The sequence below is a fragment of the Dromiciops gliroides genome, chromosome 3 (assembly GCF_019393635.1).
Source record: "Dromiciops gliroides isolate mDroGli1 chromosome 3, mDroGli1.pri, whole genome shotgun sequence".
In the NCBI taxonomy this organism is placed as follows: domain Eukaryota; kingdom Metazoa; phylum Chordata; class Mammalia; order Microbiotheria; family Microbiotheriidae; genus Dromiciops; species Dromiciops gliroides.
The window spans coordinates 669,093,819-669,117,913 of record NC_057863.1 but is presented as its reverse complement, the minus strand read 5'-3'; the positions used below and the strand labels follow the sequence as shown (position 1 = coordinate 669,117,913).

At 41.4% G+C, this 24,095-nt stretch overlaps 1 protein-coding gene across 1 annotated transcript; it reads left to right on the top strand.

Annotated features, from left to right (window-relative positions):
* The first annotated feature begins 2,170 nt into the window (after positions 1-2,170).
* LOC122746865 (zinc finger protein 345-like) lies at positions 2,171-23,762 on the top strand. Its single transcript, XM_043992924.1, has 4 exons — positions 2,171-2,265; positions 7,746-7,872; positions 12,267-12,362; positions 21,708-23,762. Exons 1-4 carry the CDS (start codon positions 2,230-2,232, stop codon positions 23,684-23,686), a joined length of 2,238 nt encoding a protein of 745 aa, XP_043848859.1. The 5' UTR covers positions 2,171-2,229; the 3' UTR covers positions 23,687-23,762.
* The last annotated feature ends 333 nt before the right edge of the window (positions 23,763-24,095 follow it).

The following is a 24,095-nucleotide window of genomic DNA, read 5'->3' as shown; positions in this document are numbered from 1 at the left end:
TCATGGTCCTCTTGGAGAATGAAGGACAAACAGCAACAGTCCATTATCATTGTTCATAATTACCTTTTTGTGTTTCTTCTCTCTCTCCTATGTTTCATCCAGAAAGTTTCTTCTTAGCTTTGGTCTTTTAATTAGGAATGCTTCGAAGGCCTCTATTTCATTAAAGATCTATTTCCCCCTGTGACACTGTACTCAGTTTTGCTGGCTGTTATTCTTGGTTGTCACCTTGTATTCTTTGCCTTCGAAAATGCTGTCTTCCAAATTCTGTTTCTTTATGCTGGTAACTGCTAAATTGTAGCCGATTCTGACTGTAGCTCCTCATTACTTGAATTCTTTCTTTTTGGCTGCTAATAGTATTTTTATGTGACTTGGAATTTCTGCATTTTGGCTATGATGTTCCTAGGAATTTTCATTTTAAAGTTTCCTTCAGGAGGTGACCAATAAAGTTTTTTCTATTTCTACTTTGCCCTTTGGTTTTAAAAGATCTGGGCAATTTTCTCTTAAGATTTCTTGAAATAGGTTGTTTAGGGTTTCTTCCTTTTGTTTTTTTTAAGCCTTATGACTTAGTTTTAATATTTTTTGTTGTCTCATTAATTAGCTTTTATTTGGTCCATTCTAATTTTTAGGGAGTTTTTGCCTTTTTTTTTTTTTTTGGAGTGGGTCAATGAGGGTTAAGTGACTTGCCCAGGGTCACACAGCTAGTAAGTGTCAAGTGTCTGAGGCCGGATTTGAACTCAGGATCTCCGGAATCCAGGGCCAGTGCTTTATCCACTGTACCATCTAGCTGCCCCTGAGTTTTTGGTTGAGTAAGGTTTTGTGCTTTTTATTCCAAGTTATCTATTTTCTTTCCAATTTCTTCTTCCATACTTTTCATTTCTTTGCCCATTTTTTTCCTCTAGCATACTCATTTATGAAAAACATTTTAAACCCTTAAAAAACAACTCTTTGAGTGAACTTACTCTCATCAGAATTGGCTCAAAGAGGGAATAACACACACTCAATTGGGTATAGTAATCTATCTTAACCTGCAGGAAAATAGATGGGGAAGGGGAGAAGGGGTGGTAGTGGTAGAAGGGTGGACAGGTTTTTACATGTAATTGGGGGGAAAATAAAATTCTAAATTAAATTAAATTTAAAAACAAAACAAATTTTAAAAAAAGAAACACAACTCTTCCAGGTATTCTAGCTGAAACTCTGCACACGTGATTTTCTTTGAGGCTTTGCTTGTGAACATTTTGGAGTTTTTCTTTTCTTTCTTTTTGAGCATCTCTGTCACTATAATAGCTTTTAAAGGTGAGATTATTTTGTTTGCTCATTCTTACAGCCTACTTCCTGACCTTGGATGTCATGTTAGGCCCAGCCTCTTTTGTACTTCTCGAGGAGAAAGCCTAGGCTGGTATTGCTGTTGCTTTGGGGGGGGGTGTGTGTTATTGAGTGTTATTCAAAGATCTCGGGGACAGCTCAGACTGGAGATATGTTATTTTTCAGTGCTTCCAACATGATCTGATCAGGGCAGAGTCAGATCTTTGCTCTTTTGGTCCGAGCTATGCAAGTTCCTGACCTGAACTTAAGTCTCAACAACACTCTTGTGAACTTACCCCTGATGGGAGTTCCAGTAACCACTCTCAGCCAGCTGGAAAGCTTGCAGGCTCCCTTTGGGTCTTGGATTTCTGCCTTAGTTATTCTGCTGTAGGCATCATGTAGGGCTGGAGCCTAGAACTTAGTTAGACCCTGTGCTCCATGCCTGGGTTCAGAGTCACACAGTTGCTGCTTGCTTCTGAACTCATTCCTTGCTACAAACACAGGATCTGTTAACTCTCCTCACCCTCTGACATCACCCCTATGCTCAGTTCCTCTCCTTAGCCTACCCTCACTCTGTGACCCAGAAATGAGTAGTGAATGGGAAAGCTGCCACTTGGTGCTTATTCATTCACCCTATACAAGTTTAGATGCATTTGTGCTAGATTGGGAAACGTTTTCTCTGGTGCTTAGCCTCCCTTTGCCTCTTGGCTCTATTTCTCTCTAATGAACCAATTTCTAGAAATACCTCATAACTTCATTCTCACCTCCAACTCAGCAAAAAGCTGTGCAGGGATTGCTATTTCCTGGGCCTGGGAACTGCAGGAACTCAATTCTCAATTCTCAATTCAGTGTATTCCTTTCTTCTCTAGCTCTGCCTTCTGATGACTGTCCCCCTTCATAGGGAGTGGTAGCTTTGCAGAGGATCCCATGGCCCTGATCCTCCCAACAGCTCAGACCCAGAAGGTGAGTCGATATTCGCTCTTTTCTGAAATACAGTCTTCATATTTCATGGGTTTTCTTAGTCTCGTTAATATTGTTTTAATGATATAGTCTTTGATCTGTTCACTATTTACCTTGTCATTGTGTCAATGTCCATTTAGGGAGTCATCTTTCTTTCATTTTTCCTTTATTGAATCATAGACGCTAAAAGATATGGTTTTTTTTCCCCCAAAATTAAGGATCTTTTCTGTGAAGACAAGACACTTAACAAATTATTAGCTATTATGCTACTTAGCAGTTAAAAATAAACAGTGTTGGGGGGCAGCTAGATGGCACAGTGGTAAAGCACCGGCCCTGGATTCAGGAGTACCTGGGTTCGGATCCGGCCTCAGACACTTGACACTTACTGGCTGTGTGACCCTGGGCAAGTCACTTAACCCTCATTGCCCTGCAAAAAAAAATAATAAAAATAAACAGTGTTTAAACAGATATATATATACACACATATTAATAAATTATAGGAATCAATTAGTCACTTCGTGGTAAAGGTGACATTTTAAGAATGAGTGAGAAAGGAGGCAGCTAGGTGGTGCAGTGGACAGAGCACCAGCCCTGGATTCAGGAGGACCTGAGTTCAAATTTGGACTCAGACACTTGACACTAACTCTGTGACCCTGGGCAAGTCACTTAACCCTTATTGACCCACAAAAAAAAAGAATGTGTGAGAAAGTCACTGCTTTCCTAAAGAAACTCATGCTATAGATAAGGCATTTTGAAAATGCTCAATGTTTGAAAATGTTTCTATCATTATGTAACTGTTGCCAAAAAGAGTGCAATTATATTACCTATGAAAATTCATCTTTACACCTAAAAAACCTGAAAATAGAATTTTCTAACCTATTTAAAAATATTCCAAATATGTTCAGTAAATTTTGACTCCATTTATTAATTAAAAGTGTAAAAATGCAACATCTTTTGAATACTTTTCAAGTTAAAAACAGCTATGACCAGTTGTATATCAGGATATATCAAAATAGAAATTTACTGGTTCAGTTTCGGTTTTTTTAATCATAAAAGTATTTTTATTATTTTCCAGTTACATGTGAAGATAGTTTTCAACATTTGTTTTCATAAGATTTTCAGTTCCAAATTTTTCTCCCTCCCTTCCTTTCCCCTTCCCCAAGACAGAAAGCAATCTGATATAGGTTATATATGTACAATCACATGAAACATATTTCTACATTAGTCATTCTGTGAAAGAAGAATCAGAACAAAAGGAGAAAACCTCAAAAAAAACAAAAAAACAAAAATAAAAGTAGAAACAATATGGTTCAATATGCATTCAGAATCCACAGTTCTTTTTTCTGGATTATGGAGAGCATTTTTTAATTATAATAGTTTGACCTACCCATGAAAAATAAATGTTTTTCCAATTTTAGGTTTAGATTTATTTCTTCAAAAAGTGTTCTGCAGTTTAATTCTTGTAGTCCCTGGGTGAATCTTGGTAAATATACTTCCAAATATTTCATAGCTTTTTTTTGGTAACAAATATTTATTTTATTTTTTTTCCAGTTAACATGTAAAGGTAGTTTTCAACATTCATTTTCATAAGTTTTAGAGTTCCAAACTTTTCTCCCTCCCTCCCTTTCCTTCCCCCTCCACAAGACAGCAGCCAATCTGATATAGGTTATATATGTATAATCCACAAGTGCTCTTTTTTTAAAGTCTGTGTTCAACAATATCAGTTCTTTCTCTGGAGGTAGATAGTATGCTTCATCATTAGTCCCTTGGGATTGTCTTGTATCATTGTATTGCTCCTCTCCCATCTCTTCCCCAACTCGCTAAGCCTTTTACTGTTTCTTTCATGTAGGATTTCACCTCTGCCCCTGCCCCTCCCCCAGTACATTCCCCTCACCCCTCGATTTAACCCTAAAGATGTCATCATGGGGCAGCTAGGTGACACAGTAGACAAAGCATCACCCCTGGACCCAGGGGGATCCCAGCCAAAATCCGGCCTCAGACACAAGACAGTCACCCACTGTATGCCCCTAGGCATGTCCCCCACCTACAATTTTTTATAGTTCTCTAGGGTCTTGTATTTGAAAGTCAAATTTGCCATTCAGTTCAGGTCTTTTCATCACAAATATCTGAAAGTCCTCTTTTCCATTAAAGTTCCGCATTTTCCTCTGAAAGATTACGGTCAGTTTTGCTGGGTAGGTGATTCTTGGTTGTAATCCCATTTCCTTTGCCCTCTGGAATATCATATTCCATGCCCCCTGGTCCTTTAATGTAAAAGCTGCTAGATCTTGTGCTATCCTGACTGGGGCTGCGCAATACTTTTTGAGTGCCTCTATGGCCTGAAACCAATTCTTACTTTTTTTGGAATCTTTGGATGTAGGGGCCCTGAAGTTGCTATCCTCTTCTGAGGGTGCACCTCAATCTTCCTTGTCACTAAGGAAACTTTCTATGGTTCTCACCTTTCTCTGTCTGCTCATCTTGCCTTTCTTTTACTTGACTTTTAGCTCCTTAAAGTGGGGCACTGTTTCCAGGATGCACTATCACAAGCTTCAGGGGGTTCCAGGTGGTATGATTTAAGGAGGAGAAGGTTCTTCACTCACCTGGCCTGTTCCCTGGTCCGTAGATAACCCCAGGCCAACTTGCTAATTAAACAGACAGCAAAACTTTGTGTGCTGTGGTTGTCAACTTCGACAAGCCTGTGCCCTTCCCCTACCTGGGTCACTGCTACTCAAGCCTACCTCCTGGTTCCCAGCAGGGGTGAAAAACTCAAGTTCAGCCTCAGCACCAGCAGAGACCCCTGGAATCTCCCCCCTGCCAAGGGCTCAGCCCTCTCACCAGACTGTGAGCTTAGTTCCAGATGACACTGGTGCTGCAGTTGATTCAGAGGCTCTGGGGGTCTCCTTCTCTGGTGAGGACTTCCTGGGACTGGATCTGTGTCAGGGTGACTGTGGGGTTGGGCTCCCCTCCTGTCTCAGCACTGCAGCTCCCTCCTTCTGACCCTCCAAGCCGTTCTTGGTTGGAAAATGGTCTCAGCACGTTCTTCTGTGGATTTTGCTGCTCCAGGAATTTTCTTATGGCGTTATTTGGAGGTGTTTTGGAGCGATCGTGTCATGAGTTTGAGAGCTCACTGCCCTCAATGCCTTTCTAAGCCTCTCCCTGCCGTGCCAATCCCCCTGTGGCACAGATAGGTTTTCAGTTTTGGCTTGGGGTCCTACATGTTCCATAAGGACTCACTTCTTGACCTTTGCTGTGTTCATGTGGGTGAAATAGAGGCTGGCAAATCCATTCTGTCTGTTTCATAGCATTTTGTAGTTATTTTCCAGCTGGGTTTTGCTATATACAAAAAATTATTCATAACTATAACTAACCTGGAAAAATTATATATAATTGGATTTATGAAAAATTATGATTATATGAAAAATGATAAATTTAGAAAAATTATAATTGGGCCATAAGTCCTGCTGTGGTCGCCATTCAAATGTGAAAATATTTTGTTAACTAGGGCTAATTTGGGGGCTGAAGCTGACTGGAGGACTAAACTGGGGACTTTTGACTAACTGGCTATCTGACTTAGTTAATTTAATGTGGGCCGTTTATAAAGTTCCACCACACTGCTCCCAAACTGATAGACTAAAGATTAAGAAGCCTCTTTACCAAATAATCCAAGCAGAGTTTATTTATGAGATACTATTTAAAATTAAGAATACAGGGAAATAAAATGTACAACCTGATGGCTTTCCTTCTGTCTCTTTCCCACCTGCTGCGATTGGAACTTCTTGAATACAATAAGGGCCTTGGCCGCCTCCGGCCTCAGGGGACGCTACACTTTCCCTGCTCAGCTCCTTTCTTCTAACTCCTTTTAATCTTCACTTTCTCCAACCTGTGCCCTATGCTGAGCTTCTGTGCTCTCTGCTGCCTCCTGGTCAGTCTGTCTTCTGCCGCCTTTGCTCCTAGTCCTGCGTTGCTGTTCGTTTCGTCCCCCATCTCTCCTTTCTAATCTTGTCAGCCGCCCTCTTGACCTCTTCTCAGCCCCCTGTCTCCTTGTCCGAATCGAACTCTCATCCGTCCTTGTCCGCGCTCCCCTCTAGTCCTGTCTATCTAGTCCCTCCCTGCTCCTTTTTTTTTTTTTTGTCTAACTCCCAGGTCTATGGATACCTTTTCTTCTCTCCACTCAAATCTTGGGGCTTCCTTTGCCCCCACAGACCAAGCTAATCCGCCAGCCAGGGCTGTGGCTGGTTGGGGGTGGAGGGCGCACTCCCACTTCACGTGCCTCAGCACAGGCCATCCGGGATCTTTCGGATAGCTCCACTCAGGTCAGAGGGAGCTGGGGCTTTTTTTTTCCCCCCAGCTGTCCGACCTGGCGTCTTGTATAGCCCACGGGGCTTTTTCACTCAGCTGAAGCTGAGGAGGAGGGGGAGAGACCCTGAGGGCCTAAGGCTTTCCAATCTCAGCCTAAAGGTAGGGTCCCCACATCAAAATAAATTTCCACAGTTACAATAGCTATCCTTCATATAGTGTATAAGATTTGCAAAGCACTTTATGAATATTATCTCATTGTATCCTCACATCAACTCTTGGAGGTAGATGATATTTTTCTCTTTGGTTTCATCTGAGTTAAGTGACTTGCCTAGGATTACACAGCTAATATGTGTCTGGGGCTGGACTTGAACTCAGGTCTTCCTGACCCCAGGTCCATCGCTCTTCCCTGTACCACCTAGCTGCCTTGATACTGATGATTTTTGTGGCCTTATCTTATATCCTGCAACTTTGATGATTTAAATCGGTTTTTAGTTGATTGTAAGTTTTTTAAAAAATCCATGATCACATCTGCATAAAGGCAATTGTTTTGTTGTCCTTCATGCAGCCCCACCCACTGCTTCTGACTTTGCTCTCTGAGGCCACAGCTGCCATGGGCTGCTAGGAAACTGAGATTATCATCTCCCTAAGACTTCCCTTTGCCAGGTCCCTCTCCTAACCTTCAGTGACACAGACGCAGAGCCCTTCATTACCCTGGTCGCCCTGCTCTAGACAACCTCCAGCATCCTTCCACGGCATCCCACACGCAGCATAATTCCTGAAATGACGTCTGGCAAGGGCCATATATGACAGGCCTCTTCTGCTTCCATCTCTGAGTACGCTTCCTAGGACCCACTCTGAGGTCTGTCTTACCTGACCTAAATGTCTGATCTTGACCAATTCTTCTGCTCCACAGTAGGATACCTTGTGTGAAATGACTTAACTCTATTCAATATTAAGAAAGCAGAATCCATGTTTCTGCCAGATGGGTCACAGTTAGGAAGTCTACAATTGTCTCCTAGTCACTAAATAGTTCTCGGTATCAGTATTTCCCAGCTCTCAACCTTAAAGCCCTCATGTTACTTGTATTCAGATAAGATGCTAGGAAGTAGGTTACTTTGGTCCTCTGTTTAACAGAACAAATATCAGAATCAGAAAGGAACACCAGCTTACTTCATTTTGCATTTCAGGGATCAGTGACATTCCGAGATGTGGCCGTGGACATCACCCAGGAAGAATGGAGATACCTTGACCCTTCACAGAAGCAGTTGTACCGGGATGTGATGTTGGAGAATTATAGGACCCTGACTTGCCTGGGTAAGTATGGTTACCCCGGTGACTGCTCATTAGAGGGTTTCTGCTTTATCCTTTAGCAAGTGCTGTGTAATATCTTGAGTACTGGGCTGTTGTTGCTTAGCATTCACAGAGTAAAGAATTGTAAATCTTTTGTGACCAGGAAAGATAGGGCATGTTATCTATTCACAGATGAAAGGGTCTGGGGTTTTTTTACACCTTGAAACTGACCCCTGAATTGTTGTCCATAAGGTTTAACTTCCCTCCCTCTCTGTTCCTGAGATCTGAGATTCTCTCCTCAAGCTCCTGAAGACGGGAATGATTTGTGTTGGCTTAACAAGGAGCAGGCCAAGGAAACACATTTCCTTTCCAGTTTGTGCTCCATACTATGGTGTGTTACAAATTGACTGGGGACAAAATGAAGCCATTACATTTATTGGCTCGGAAAATAAGCCTTACAGCTTTTTCTGTCTTTAAAAAGCTTTAAATCTGCAATATGTCCTTGGGCAGCCATCTCTGGCTTTATGTCATCTGCCTTTCATCTGTGGTTACTTCCGGTTTATCCAGGCTATAGCTTCCTGTCCATAGTTGTTTGCATTCTGTATTCCCCAATAGACTGGGGGTGCCATGAGGGCCTTTCTTTGTGTCCCCAGCACTCAGCCCGGCACATACTAGGTCCTTGTTGTGTGCTTGTTGACTTGATTTGACACTGAGTTCAGAAGATGTTGACATACATCCTTTTTTACTCCTCATGAAATCACACTTTTATCACATTGGGTATTAAGCATATCACAAGCAGTCTGTTTTTCTAGGTCGAGCCTTGATGATAGCCCATAGATTTTTAGTGGTGTTTAAATCAGGTGACTTTGGAACAAGAAAGAAAATTACCTTTTAGATCTATGGATAGAGGACAAAACAAAAGAGAGTGTCACAGAAGAGAAAACGGACGATTATGATGATGCATAATCATAAAGTTTTTGCACAAACAAATCTAATGCTGTTAAAATTAGAAAGGAAATAGGTGGCTGGGAAAAAAATCTTTGTACCAGGTTTCTCTAATAAGGGCTCACTTCCAAGATATACAATAAACTAATCCAAATTTATAAGAACAGGACCATTCCCAATAGGTAAGTAGTCAAAGGATAGGAACAGAAAGTTCTCAAAGGAAGAATTGCAAGTTATCAACAATCCTGTGAAAAAATGTTCCAGATCACAATGGGAGAAATGCAAATTCAAGTTCGGCCTCTCACCCTTCAGACTGGCAAAAAAGACAAAAGAGGGGAATTGCAAGATTAAAAGGGCTGCAGGGAAGTGGTCACTCTCTGATATACTGTTGGTGCATCTGGGATTGGTCTGGCCATTCTGAAGAACAGTTTGCAACTCTGCCCCACAGATGACCAAGCCATAGCTCCTTTTTGACAGCAGGGCCTGTGGCCCAGAGGGAACAAAGGCAGAGGAAAAGCACCCACACATAGACAAGTATTTATGCTAGCACTTTCTGTAGTGGCAAGAATTAGGAACGATGTCATATGAGCATCATGGAATATTGCTAGCTTCTCAGAAATGATGAAGTTGATGGCTTCAGAGGACACTGGGAACATGAACAGTTAGTTCATACAGTGACAACAACATTGTCGAGAAAGACAATTGTAAGAAACTTTGGAGCCCTGGTCACCACAGTGAGAAGCCTTGAGTCCAGAGGAGTGAGGATGAAGCACACAACCCACCTCCTGCCAGAGGAGTAATGGACCCTGGTGCAGAGTGAGACATACATCTGCAGGCCCGACCAACATGGGAATCTGGTTTGCTGCACCAGGCACATTTTTTCTTTTCTTTCTTTCTTTTTTAATGCTTCTTTGGGTGGTCGTCAGGCATTTTGAGGGAGAGATAATAAATGCCTCCAAAACAAACTTCTAGCATTTAACTTACAAGACAAATTTTTTTTGAAAAAATCAGATGATTTTCTAGACAATTGCAGAATACTTATCTACATATTTTAGGTAAGTTACTTATTCTTTCATGGCATGTGGCATGACGCAAGGTCTTTTTGTAGTATTTTTTCTCAAATTATATGTAAAAACAAATTTTAATGTCAATTTTCAAAACTTTGTGTTCCAAATTCTCGTTCTTCCTCAATCTCTTAAGAACTGAAGCAATTCAATATAAGTTATACATGTGTAGTCATGCAAAACATTTCCACATTAGTCAGGTTGTGAAAGAAAAAAATACAAAAAAAATAAGGAAAAAGAAACTTTAAAAATATGCTTCAATCTGTATTTAGACATCATCAGTTCTTTCTCTGGAGATGGATTGCATTTTTCATAAGTTCTTCAAAGTTGTCTTGGATCATTGTATTGCTGAAAATAACTAAGTCATTCGCAGCAGATCATCTTAAAATATTTCTGTGATTTTGTATACAGTACATTTCACTTTGCATCCAGGTTTTTCTGATAACATCCTGTTCATAATTTCTTATAGCACAATAGTGTTCCATCATAATCTCTTCCCACAATTTGTTCAGCTATTTCCCAATTGATGGACATCTCCTCAATTTCAAATTCAACTTTTTGGTTTTTATCTCTTTTTGTATACCAACCTACTAGTGGTATTATTAGGTCAAAGAGTATGCATGGTTTTATAGCCCTTTGGCCATAGTTCCAAATTTCTCTACAGAATATTTGAATCAGTTTATAACTCCACCAATAGTGCATTAATGTCTCATTTCCCCCATATCCCCTACAACATTTGTCATTTTCCTCTGTTGTCCTATTATTCAATATAACAGGCATGAGGTAGTACCCCAGAAGTGTTTTGACTTGCATCTCTCTAATCAATAGTGAGTTAGAGCATTTTTTCATGTGGCTATAGGTAGCTTTGATTATTTTATCTGAAAACTCTTCATATCTTATGATCATTTATCAATTGGGAAATGGCTCTTATTTTAACAAATTTGACTCAGTTCTCTGTGTGTTTGAGAACTGAGGCCAAGGGGACAGGTAGGTGGCGCAGTGGATAAAGCACCAGCCCTGGATTCAGGAGGACCTGAGTTTAAATCTGACCTCAGACACTTGACACTTACTAGCTGTGTGACCCTGGGCAAGTCACTTAACCCTCATTGCCCTGAAAAAAAAAAAAGAAAAGAAAAAAGAGAACTGAGGCCTGCCAAACTTGTTTCATATTTTTTCACAGTTACTATTGCTAACTGTATTTCCCTCCATCCTATTCCCTCCCCATGACATTTACTTTATTTTCTATCTTCTTTCACCCTATCCCTCCTCAAAAGTGTTTTCCTTCATCAGTAAAAATTATCTCTCCCATTCCTCACTTTTCCAGACTTTGTATTGTCTTGACTTTGACAAGCTTTTTTTATTCATGGCATTAGTTAGCAACTGATTTTTACTGGTCTCATGTTATTTCCATCTTCAAGAAATGTATGCCGCACTCCAGAGGAAGCATTAACAATCCCTGCAGCTATCAAAACCTTTTGAGGGTCCTTGTTTTCTGAGGCTTCGTTTAGGCTGTTTTGCAACAACAGTTTGTCAGTTCTTGATGTTTTCCATTTTCAGCTGCATCTTCCTTTGTGCTTTAGAGTGATCCTATTTCATTGTGGGCTAATGGATCCTTGAGATTCTTGACTTCCCCACACCGATAGCTGTTGTAATATTGCTAACAGTCATTGAAGTGTGCTCTTTAAGAGCTACAACTTTTACACATTTCCTTGGGGGTAATATACATTCTTGTTTTGTTTGTTTTTTGTTTTTTGTTCTTTTTTTTTTTTTTTTTTTGGTGAGGCAATTGGGGTTAAGTGACTTGCCCAGGGTCACACAGCTAGTAAGTGTTAAGTGTCTGAGGCCAGATTTGTACTCAGGTCCTCCTGAATGCAGGGCCAGTGCTCTATCCACTGCACCACCTAGCTGTCCCAGTAATATACATTCTTAAAAACCATATAATTTGGGGGGCAGCAGTGGATAAAACACTGGCCTTGGATTCAGGAGGACCTGAGTTCAAATTCGGCCTCAGACACTTACTAGCTGTGTGACCCTGGGCAAGTCACTTAACCCTCATTGCCCTGCCACCCCATAAAAACCCCATATAATTTAAAATGCTACAAAAGAGAAAAATGATACACATATGATTAGCAAGAAACCTGACCCTCATCTGACAGAAGACCAAGTGAAGGAAGGGAACCAGCTAGGTCCATTTCTTTGGGTCAGGTTCAGATGTTCTGAACTAGCAGAGTGTCAGGAGAAGTATTCATCACCATTGCCATCACAAAATAAAACCACATGGAAATTATTGCTCCTTCCAAGCAATCTGCCTGCCATGGTCCTTAGCTGCACAATACCACATAGGCAGGGCTCAGGACTGAATCGAAGTCGGCTCTCTGACCTGGACTCTTTCCTATCTACCTTGAGCAGGACTTGTGTTTTCCAAGCCCTATGTGATCTGCCAGTTGGAGCGAGGGGGAGCACCTTGGATGCCAGAGGAAGCAGCCCCGAGAAGCAGCCATGCAGGTGAGTGAGCCAGATGGGGCAGCGGAGTCATGGCAGGCAGTTAGGACCTGGAAAATGTGCGCTGGGGAACTCTTTTTCAGCCCCTGGGTCCCTGGATGGGAGCTGAGGCTTTACTGGACCTCATCGACAAGCCAGTGTCTAGACTTCCCTGCACTCACGGCTCCCTCCTGAGTCGGAGGAGAAGGTGCCTCCCCCGGGAACAGGCCTTTCACTTCTGCTCATCTTTGGAGTTGCCTTCTGGTCAGCCAGCATCATCCTGCTTCCCCTCACCTGACTGCTCTTGTTTATATACTTTTTGTTCACTAGAAATAGAAAACGCCCTCGGTGCTTCCTTCTTTCCTGCTAACGGGTCTCTCGGGAATCCTTTGGATTCTTTTATTAACATTTTCTTTACACTCAGAGAGATGAACAAACCATTTCCAAAAAGGTTCCAAAGCAAATCAGAACAACTCTGAGGTTTTACTTCACTGCGTGCAAACAGGCAGGGAGAAAAGGATGCAAGAGCCAGAGCTTGAGGGGCTGTGGCAGGCCGGGCCCCTGGCCCCTGAAAGAGACTTGGCAGGTAGAAGCAGCTTAATAAAGGCCTGGTGGTTGGTGGTTGGTGCAGCTCTGAAGTTGTCTAATAGTTTGTGGGTCCATTATTCACTAAGGACTCATATTTACATAGCCCTTTGAGGTTTATAAATTATGCTTTACTTGACCCTCACAACAGTCCTGGGAGGTTGGTGTCTTTCTTCTCCCCATTTCACAGATGAGGACACTGAGGCAGAGAGAGGTTATTTAACTTGGCCAAGTCACAGCTGATAAATGTCTGAAGCCACATTGGAGCTCAGGTCTTCCTGACGCCAGGTCCCCTCACAGAACTGAAGGGGCGGGTCATCAAGCCCGCGCCCTTTTCACAGATAAAGGAGGGGGGAGAGAGAGGATAAGGAACTTGCTGGCAGCTCACAGCTACTGTGAGAAACAACTCATTCGGACCCCTCCCCCATCCCGACCACTGTTGACTCCACAAGGGGTCACGGTGACTAGCAATTATTAGTGATCTACTCACCCGGGAATGTGCATTTAGTTGGTCATCTAGCAATAGTACAAGAATAAACACGCATCAATATCTACTTTGCATAAATTGTACAGGGCCGATTAGGTAAGACAGCTTCTTACAGTGGACCTCACACTTCAGCATTCACCACTTGTGTGCTAGTCAGGAAGCTGGCTTACACAACCATAAGAACTCTGACAAAGAACTCTCCATTGCGTTTTGCTCTGCTTCCCTGTCCGAGCCTAGGCTGGGACACTGCTGTAATATGGAAAGCCCCCCAATTTGTTTTATACCTCCGGCTACCTCTCTTGTCCTACTGGAGCAGGTGGCAATCCAGTGACCACTTAGTCAGTGGGGTTAACCAGTGCCTGCCCATCCTGTGACCCCCCCACTCCCCCGTGCCGATGCATCCTTTATGGCCCTCTTGGAGGGTCAGAATCAAGGTCTGTCATCCAACAAGATTCTGTGGGGAGTTTTACCGCCTCTCTTTTGCATGTTTGGGGATCAAACCCCATAAAAGTAAGGCCCTGTGGAGAGGAGAGGAAGATCCAAGGTCCGTTTCTTTAACCTTGGAGCCTTTAATAAAGTGCTTTTGACTTGGAGTTCTGCCTCAGTGGGTTTTTTTTTGCAGAATGGATAATTTTGGAATCTACAGCATGTGTCTAAGGTAGAATTTGAACCCAGGGCTTCCTGAATGCAAGTCCAAGCACTCCATCCTCTGTACCCTGCTGCCAAATACTATTGGGACTATGCCCCAGGGAAGTCAAAGACAGAAACAAAGGTCCAGCCTCTGTACTGAAATATTCACATTAGCCCTCTTTGTGGTAGCTAAAAGCTAGCACTAAAGTGAATGTCCATGAAAGGGGCAGAGCCAAGATGGCAGAGGAAAGACATTAAATGCAAAGAGCTCCTGACACAATTACCCCCCAAACAGCAATAAAACAAGCCCTGGAGCTGCAAAACTCACAAAAAGATGGGCTGAGATTCTTTTTTTAAATGAAAGGGGGCCTTACTGGGCTGCAAACAGAGTCCAAACCCTCGATCACACTGACACAGACCCCAGACACACTGGGCAGGAAAAACTTACCCCCGAGCCTCTGAACCAGCTGCAGCACCAGTATCTTCTGGAACTAAGTATACGGTCGGGTGAGGGCTGAAGAGCTGGCAGGTGGGGGGTAGTGGTGGGGATACAGGGGTGTATGTGGGACCTAAGGAGGAATTTGGCTATCCCACCCCAGCAAGGAACCAGGAAGAAATCCTGAGTGGCAGGAGGCCCAGGTTGGGGAGGGACACAGGCTCATCAAAGCTAAGATCCACAGCACACATAGTTTTGCTGGCTTAGCAAGAAGGCTTGAGGTTATCTTCAGACCAGAGAATAGTCCAGGTGAGAGAAAAACCTGCTCTCCCTCAAACCAAAACACCTGGGACCATTTGAAGCTTGGGACAGTGTAGCTTGGAAGTAGGGCCCCACTGTAAGAGGGAGTTAAAAGTCAAATAAAACATAGCAAGTTGAGCAAGAAAAGAAAGTTGAGAACTATTGAAAGTTTCTTTAGCAGCAAGGAAGATCGAGGTGCACCCTCAGAAGAGGATAGCAACCTCAAGGCCCCTACATCCAAAGCTTCCAAGAAAAATATGAATTGGTCTCAGGCCATAGAAACACTCAAAAGGGACTTTGAAGAGAAAGTAGGAGAGATAGAAGGAATAGAGAGGTGGAGGAAAGAATGGAAAGAGAAATGAGAGCAATGCAGGAGAGTCATGAGAAAAAAGTCAACAGCTTGAAAAGCCAAATGGAAAAGGAGATAAAAAAGCTCTCTGAAGAAAATTATTGCCTAAGAATTAGGATTGAACAAATGGAAGCTTGTGACTTTATTTATTTAGTTTTTTTGGTGAGGCAATTGGGGTTAAGTGACTTGCCCAGGGTCACACAGCTGTCAAATGTCTGAGGCCAGATTTGAACTCAGGTCCTCCTGACTCCAGGGCCAGTCCTCTATTCACTGCACCACCTAGCTACCCCAGCTAGTTACTTCATGAGAAACCAAGACACAGTAAAGCAAATCCAATTGAATGAAAAAAAAAAATAGAGGGCAATGTGAAATATCTCTTTGGAAAAACAGCTGACCTGGAAAATAGATACAGAAGAGATAATTTGAAAATTATTGGACTGCCTGAAAATCATGACCAAAATAAGAGTTTAGACAGCATCTTCCAAGAGATTGTCAGGGAAAATCTCCCTGATATTCTAGAAGCAGAAGGCAAAATAGAAATTGAAAGAATCCACCAATCACCTCCTGAAAGAGATCCCAAAAGGAAAACCTCCAGGAATATTATAGCCAAATTCCAAAGCTCCCAGGTCAAGGAGAAAATATCACAAGCAGCTAGAAAAAAGGAATTCAAATACTGTGAAGTTACAAGAAGGATAAAACAAGGTCTAGCAGCATCTACATTAAAGGACTGGAAGGCATGGAATATGATATTCCAGAGGGCAAAGGAACTAAGACTACAACCAAGAATCACATACCCATTAAAACTGAGCATAATCTTTCAAAGGAAAAAATGGGATTTCAATGAAAAAGAGGACTTTGAGGCATTTGTGATGAAAAGACCTGAACTGAATAGAAAATTTGACTTTCAAATATAAGACCCTAGAAAAGCATAAAAAGGTAAACAGGAAAAAGAAATCATGGGGGATATTAAAAGATTAAACTGTTTACATTCCTACATGGGAAGATAATACTTTGAACTCATAAGAACTTTCTCAGTAAGGAATACACAGAGGACACAGGTGTGAACTGAATATGAAGGGATTATATCTGTAAAGTATTTATTTTTTGTTTATCCTTGTTCATTGTGGGGCAAACAGGGTGGGGTGTCTTATATCTGGGGCCAGATTTGGGCTTGGGACCTCCTGGGTCCAGGACTGGTGCTTTGTCTACTGTGCCACCTACCTAACCCATGATGACACCTTTAAAATAGGCTTGAGGAGTAGGAGGAATGTACTGAGGGAGGGGGAAGGGGAGAGATGGACTGGGGAGAGGTAGTTCACATGAAGGAAACAAGAAAAAAGCTTATGGAGGGGAGGGGAAGAGGGGGAAGGAATTGGGGAGTGAGTGAACCTTACTATCATCAGAATTGGCTCAAAGAGGGAATAACATACATACTCAAGTGGGTATAGTAATATACTTTTGCCCTGAGGGAGAGGGGGAGGGGAGGGAGATAAGGGGAAGAGGAGAAGAGGGGAAGGAGGGAAGGGCAGATTGGGGGAGAGAGCAGTAAAAAGCAGAACACTTTCAAGGAAGGTAAAGATGTTCTGCATAACTGCACAAGTATGACATATTGAATTGCTTGATTTCAGAGGGAGGGCTGAGGAGAGAGGAAGAAAAATGTAGAACACAGAGTTAGCTCAGAGACCCTGATCTCACTGGAGTGGGCTCATGGAGGGAATAACATTCACACCCAATTGGGAGGCATAATCTATTTAACCCTACAGGAAAGTAGGAGGGGAAGAGGATAAGGAGGGAAGGATAAAAGAAGGGAGGGGAGAGCAGGAGAGGGGGCAGTCAGAAGTAAAACACATTTGAGGAGGAATAGGGTAAAAGAAGATAGAAAATAGAGTAAATATCATGGGAAGGGAATAGGATGGTGGGAAATAGTTATGACAATTGACTATAATGGCAAAATGTATGGTACCTACTTTGCTGGTCTATTGTGAAGAAAATTCTTTGTCAAGTTTAAGATACTATATAAAAGTTATGATGAACAGGATGCTATCAGAAAAACCTGGAAAGACCTACATGAACTGAAACAGAGTGAAATGTGCTGTATACAAAATAACAGCAATAGTGTAAGATGATCTGCTGGGAAGCATGTGGGTATTTTCATCAAGGCAATGATCCAATATAACCCTGAAGGACTTATGAAAATTACAATCCGTCTACAGAGAAAGAACTGATGGTGTCTGAAAACAGATTGAAACACAATTTTTTTTTTTACAATTCCTTAATTTGAAGTTTTGGTTTTTATCTGTTTTCTCTCACAACCTAGCTAATGGGTGGATGTTTTCCATGACTACTCATGTATAACTTATATTGAATTGCTTGAGTTGTTGGGGTTGGGGGTTGGGAAGGGAGGAAGGAAGAGAAATTAGAACACAAAGTTTTAAAAAATTGATGTAAAAATTTGTTTTTACATATATTTTGGAAAATAAAATTCTAAAGAGAGAAAAAAAGTGAATGCCCATAATGCTAAGGGGAACGAATTGTTCCATAAGAAATGGTGGCTCTGAATAATGTGGAAAAATGAGGGAAGGGGCACGTCATCTGAAGGCAAATGAGAGGAGCAAAGCCAAGAGAAAGGTCTGCAATGTGGGGACACTGAAAGGATCCCAACAGTGCCTTGGCAAACATCTGTCTGACTTGACAAATAGGCAGCCCCAATTTAGAGTAGAAGCTCTTTTGTAAAATCGTACAGTCAAATTTGATGGATGGTTAAGAACAGTTTGATGCCATATAAACCAGAGAGAAGCAGGGAGGTTAAGACAGATTTTTAAAATGCTTAATAGAGACATATCTAATTGATGAAACAGCTGAGTGGTGCAGTGGAGAAAGTGCTGGGCCTGGAATCAGGGAGTTCAAATCCAGCCTCAGACCCTTACTAGCTGTGTGACCCTGGGAAAGTCACTTCACTTCTGTCTGCCTCAGTTTCCTCAGTTACAAAGTGAGGGTAGCAATAGCACCTACCTCCCAGGAATGTTGTGAGGATAAAATAAAATAATATTTGTGAAGCACTTTGCCAGCTGTAAGGAGTTATAAATGCTAGTTATTGTTGTTGTTATTATTCCAAGGGCATTTAAGGATGATAATGGAAGGAAAATAACAAACAGAAGAGAATAGTCAAGATCTGCAAAAATAGGGGCAAGCTAGGTGGCACAGTGGATAGAACACTGGCCCTGGAGTCAGGAGGACTTGAGTTCAAAATGCGGCCTCAGACACTTGACACTTTTTTTTTAGACACCTGACACTTACTAACTGTGCAACCCTAGACAAGTCATTTAACTCCAATTGACTCAAAAAGATCTGTAAAATGTGCAGAACAAAGTTTTCACCATCAAGGACAATAGATCCGCTCACCACACTTGGACTCTCACATAACATTCCTGGGTGTATTTACAGAGGATGTAGCAATGCCCCCAAAAGAACAAATACAAGAGTAGCCAGGTTGGAACAAGGCTGCAGGTAGGAGATAGATCCATGCTGGAGGTGATAGCATTGTGAGGCTCTTCATCAATCCACGAGGCATCTGAAGGGCAGGAGAATGCCAGCGGGCTGGGGAAAAGATTTCAAAATGTTGAAACTGAAAAAAGGGTAACAACTGCAGGATTCTATGGCTACTTCCCCACCCATACAAAATCTTTTGAAATTCATCTACACACACATTAAGAGTGACCTCAATGAGGGTTCCAGCACAGAACAGACAGGCTTTTGTGAGCAGTATTTTCAAATAGATTCCAAGATCTGGAAAATACTAGATCCTACTATGATTATTTGTTGATTATGAGAAAGCAGTTGATTTGATAGAGCAAAATACTGTATTAAAGACTCTCTTCTAAGAAGATGTCTCTGTAATATATCAGAATCTCTTAGGATTCCTTGAAAAACAGCAACAATAATAACTTTGATCTATGCCCCTCTGACCATAATGATATGGTAATGAAATGCTTACACTCCTCTGCTCAGAAGTGGAGAAATGTATCTTTCCTTAATATGTAACAAATGTTGGACTTCGAAGAATAGAAGTCAGGGAAATAGATGATAGCAAAAGAAAATGAGCTGGTGGCTGACAAGGGTGAGAGGTGACAGGTGGACAGCCCATATGCTCCACTGGTATTCTTGGAATGTTAGGAGAAAGTTAGGAAGACCTGAAGCCTGTTGGGTAGGCCTCCTGGGGGGAGGGGGAGAACATGGGCAAGAGTCCCAGGGAATGGGCTGCAATCTGCAACCTGAGGGACTCCCCAAATGAAGGAGTTCCCCAAGCCATGGGGGTATTTGAGTGTGTTTTGCATGTACTTATGTGTACATGTAAGCTCTCCCTTAGGGTCTAAGTGTCTGGAGGAGCATAAATGCTGAGGAATGAACATTTATTAAGCCCTTCCAATGTGCCAGGCAATATATACACTCCAGAATCTATCGCATGGCTTGGTGATTTACTGGTTGCCATGAATATTTGGACATAACTGGATCTCTTCTTTCTTTCTGTCTTTGACCTCTTTGGACTCTGTGCCTCATAGTGTGATTTTATCATTTAAGTTCACTGACTTTTTCTAGAACAGTTGGGACAGTTCACAGGTCTCCCAGGTGTATGTGTCTGTCTGTGTTCCCACAACTCTATCAGAGTGTTGTGGTTTTTTAAAAAAAATTGCTAGGTAAATTTGCTGGGTGTGAGTTGAATAAAACCTCAGAGTTATTTTAATTTGGGTTTTCCATATGTTTCTAATTAGTTTACATTGATTTTGATGATTGTTGAAAAAAGTTGGCAGTGTGACTGCACAGACATAGCTGATTTAGAAATAATTCCCATATCAGTAATCAGTTTATTGCCTGTCTATTAAAATATATAGTTTTTGTACTCATCTTGTCCAATGCCTCTGAAAGTATTCTGATACATGGTTTTGAGTATTCTGTGTAATATGCAAGCTTCGCTTGTTCTTTCCTCATAACTTTGTTTTCCCAAAACACATTAACAAAGTTATGAGGAAAGAACAAGAGAAGTTTACATATTACACAGGAAAAAGAAAAACAACCATATGCCAACCATTGTGCTTTGCTCAAGAGATACAAAGAGAAAAAAGAAATAATCCTTGTCTTCAAGGAAGTGACATTTTACTGGGGAAGACAACATGTAAACAAGAAAATTTTTCACAGAATCCTGTTTTAGTGCTGTGCCAATCTATTTAGAAAGAAGTACTATGTAGAAATAGACAAAAGAATAACAAGATTATAGTTACAATCTTTTTAAAAAGTAATAAACATTTTTATTTCCATTTTTATTCTTTCTTCCCTCCTCCCTGAGGCAGCAAGCCATCATATATAGGTTGTACATGTATGATTATGTAAAACATTACTATATTAGTAATTTTGTGTAAGAAAACTTGAATAAAAGAAAAAAATGAAAGAAAGTGAAAAATAGTATGCTTCAGTCTGTGTTCCATCAATATCAGTTCTTTCTTTGGAGGTGGATAGTCTGTTTCATCAATAGTTCTTTGGGATTGTCTTGGATCATTGTACTGTTGAGAATAGTTAAGTCACTCACAGTTCTTCATCAAACAATATTGCTATCTCTGTGTACAATGTTCTCTTGGCTCTACTCACTTCATGATATATCAGTTCATACATGTCTTTCCAGGCCTTTCAGAAGTCATCCTGCTTGTCATTTGTTTTTGTTTGTTTTTTTGATGAGGCAATTAGGGTTAAGTGACTTGCCCAGGGTCATACAGCTAGTCAGTGTAAAGTGTCTGAGGCCGGGTTTGAACTCAGTTCCTCCTGAATCCAGGGCCAGTGCTCTATCCACACTGCACCACCTAGCTGCCCTTGCTTGTCATTTATTACAGCACAATAATATTCCATCACCCTCATAAACCACAACTTGTTTAGTCATTCCTCAATTGATGGGCATTCCTTTGATTTCCAATTCTTAGTCACCACAAAAAGAACTTCTTGTTATAATCTTTTTTGTTTGTTTTGTTTTTTGTTTTTTGTTTGTTTTTTTTTTAGTGAGGCAATTGGGGTTAAGTGACTTGCCCTGGGTCACACATCTAGTAAGTGTGTGTTAAGTGTCTGAGGCCAGATTTGAACTCAGGTACTCCTGACTCCAGGGCTGGTGCTCTATCCACTGAGCCACCTAGCTGCCCCATTGTTATAATCTTTATATGGAAAAATAAAAGACCAAGAATATCAAGGACAATAATTCATAGAAACGGCGAATGAAAATGGCTCTGGCATTACAGGGTTTCAAAATTACATGAAAAACAGTTATTTTCAGAATTATCTGGTGCTCTTTTTAAAAATTGAAAAAAGTAGATTAGTGGCATTAAGTAAGGCAAGGAAGTCCCAGAGGCAGATGTATGTGGCAGGTTAGTATTGGACCAAACAACCCAAGAGTACAACTGCCGAGGGAGCCAGTCTTTATTTGACTAGAACAATAGTGCATTTTTCTGAAAAATAGGTTTAGGAATGATTTTTCTGGATGAATGTACAGGGACAGAACTGTGTATAAAACAGGAGGGTTAATTCACATTTTTTCATTTCTTTCAGAGTGGGAGATTCCAAATGAATCCAAAGAAGCATTTCAAGAACAGCTGGGCATTTCAGTGGAAGAGCTACAACGGGAAAAGATTGGAAGAGACAGTCTTTGTTTTTCCAATTTGGGCAAAGCCTTGGAATGTGATTTCAGAGTAGAGAGGCTGCAGAGCCAAGAGGAGCAGCACTCTTGGCCAGTGACATTCATACAAACGAAGCCTCCAAATCAATCGAGAGGCCTTGAATATACTGACTGTGGAAAGAGTGTCCTTCAAGGACCAATTCTTTTCCCACAGCAAAGAGATGAAAGGAGTTTCAATGTGTGTGAATCTCATAGAAAGTGCTTCAGACCATATACAAATGTGAGAAAATGTGGTAGATTGTGCTCAAAGAAAATTCTTCACAAATGTAATGAACATGGGAAATCCTATTGGCACGATTCAACCCATTTTGGAAATTGTAGAATATGTACCAGAGAGACTTGTGAATGTAATGAATGTGGGAATACCTTTGAGCAGAATACAGTACTGGATGAACAATGGACAGTTAATATCAGAGAGAATCCTCATAAATGTAATGTATGCAGGAAGGTCTTTTTCCTGACAACTCAGCATCAGAGAATTCATCTGAGAGAGAAGTCTTATAAATGTGATAAATGTGGGATAATCTTCTCTTCGAAGAAAGAACTTACTCTTCATCAGAGAATTCATACTAGGGAGAAATCTTTTAAACATAGTGACTATGGAAGTACCCTCAGCCTAAGGACACACATTCCTCGACATCAGAGAATTCATACAGGAGAAAAATGTTATGAGTGTAATGGATGTGGGAAGGCCTTCCGACTAAAAGCACAGCTTAATCAACATCAGACCATTCATACTGGTGAGAAACCGTATCAGTGTAGTGAATGCAGGAAGGCCTTCCGTCTCAAGGGGCAGCTTAAGCAACACCAGACAATTCATACTGGTGAGAAGCCTTATAAATGTAATGAATGTGGCAAGTCCTTTCGTAGGAGCTCACACCTTACTGGACATCAGAGAATTCATACTGGAGAGAAACCTTATGAATGTAAAGAATGTGGGAGGGCCTTCTGCCTCAATACAGCTCTTACTAAACATCAGAGAATCCATACTGATGGGAAACCTTATGAATGTAATGAATGTGGCAAGGCCTTCCTCCTGAGAAAAAGTCTTGTTGAACATCAAACAATTCATACTGGAGAGAAACCTTATCAGTGTAATGAGTGTGGGAAGGCATTCCGCCGAAGCAAAGCACTTACTGTACATCGGATAATTCATACTGGTGAGAAACCTTTTGAATGTACTGATTGTGGGAAGGCTTTCCGATTAAAAGCACAGCTTGCTCAACATCATAGAATTCATAAAGGAGAGAAACCTTATGAATGTACTGAATGTGGGAAGGCCTTTCGCCTGAACTCAATTCTTATTGAACATAGAAGAATTCATACTGGAGAGAAACCTTATCAATGTAGTGATTGTGGGAAGGCCTTCCGCCTGAACTCAGCTCTTACTGAACATCAAAGAATTCATACTGGTTGGAAACCTTATGAATGTAGAGAATGTGGGAAGGCCTTCCGAATCAAAGCACAGCTTAATCAACACCAGAGAATTCATACTGGAGAGAAACCTCATGGGTGTAATGAATGTGGCAAGTCCTTCAGTCATACCCGAGAACTCAAAAGACATAAAAGAATTCATACTGGAGAGAAACCTTATGAGTGTGTTGAATGTGGGAAGGCCTTCCGCCTGAGATCACATCTTACAAATCATAATCGAATTCATACAGGTGAAAAGCCTTATGAATGTAATGAATGTTGTAAGGCCTTCAGTCGGAGGGCAGAACTTGAGCAGCATCAGAGAATCCATACTGGTGAGAAACCTTATGAATGTCAGGCATGTGGCAAGACCTTTAGTCGAAGATCAGATCTTAAAAGACATCAGAGAATTCATGTCGGAGAGAAACATGGTGAATGAAACATTTCTCCTTTCATTTTCTGCCTATTTGATTACTTCTCACTCTCCTTTTGTGGATCTTCCCATGTCATGGCCACTAATGGGTATACCCCAGTGCTCTGTCCTGAGCCCTTTTCTTTTTTTTTTTTTTTTGCGGGGGCAATGGGGGTTAAGTGACTTGCCCAGGGTCACACAGCTAGTAAGTGTTAAGTGTCTGAGGCCGGATTTGAACTCAGGTATTCCTGAATCCAGGGCCGGTGCTTTATCCACTGCACCACCTAGCCGCCCCTTCTTTTCTCTTTAAGTGCTTTCACTTAGTGATCTCTTCAGGTCTGATCAGTTAATTTATCATGTTTATAGATGCTTCCCACATCTATATATCCAGCCCCAGTCTCTCACCTGAGTTCAATCCCCCCTCATTACCTGTTCA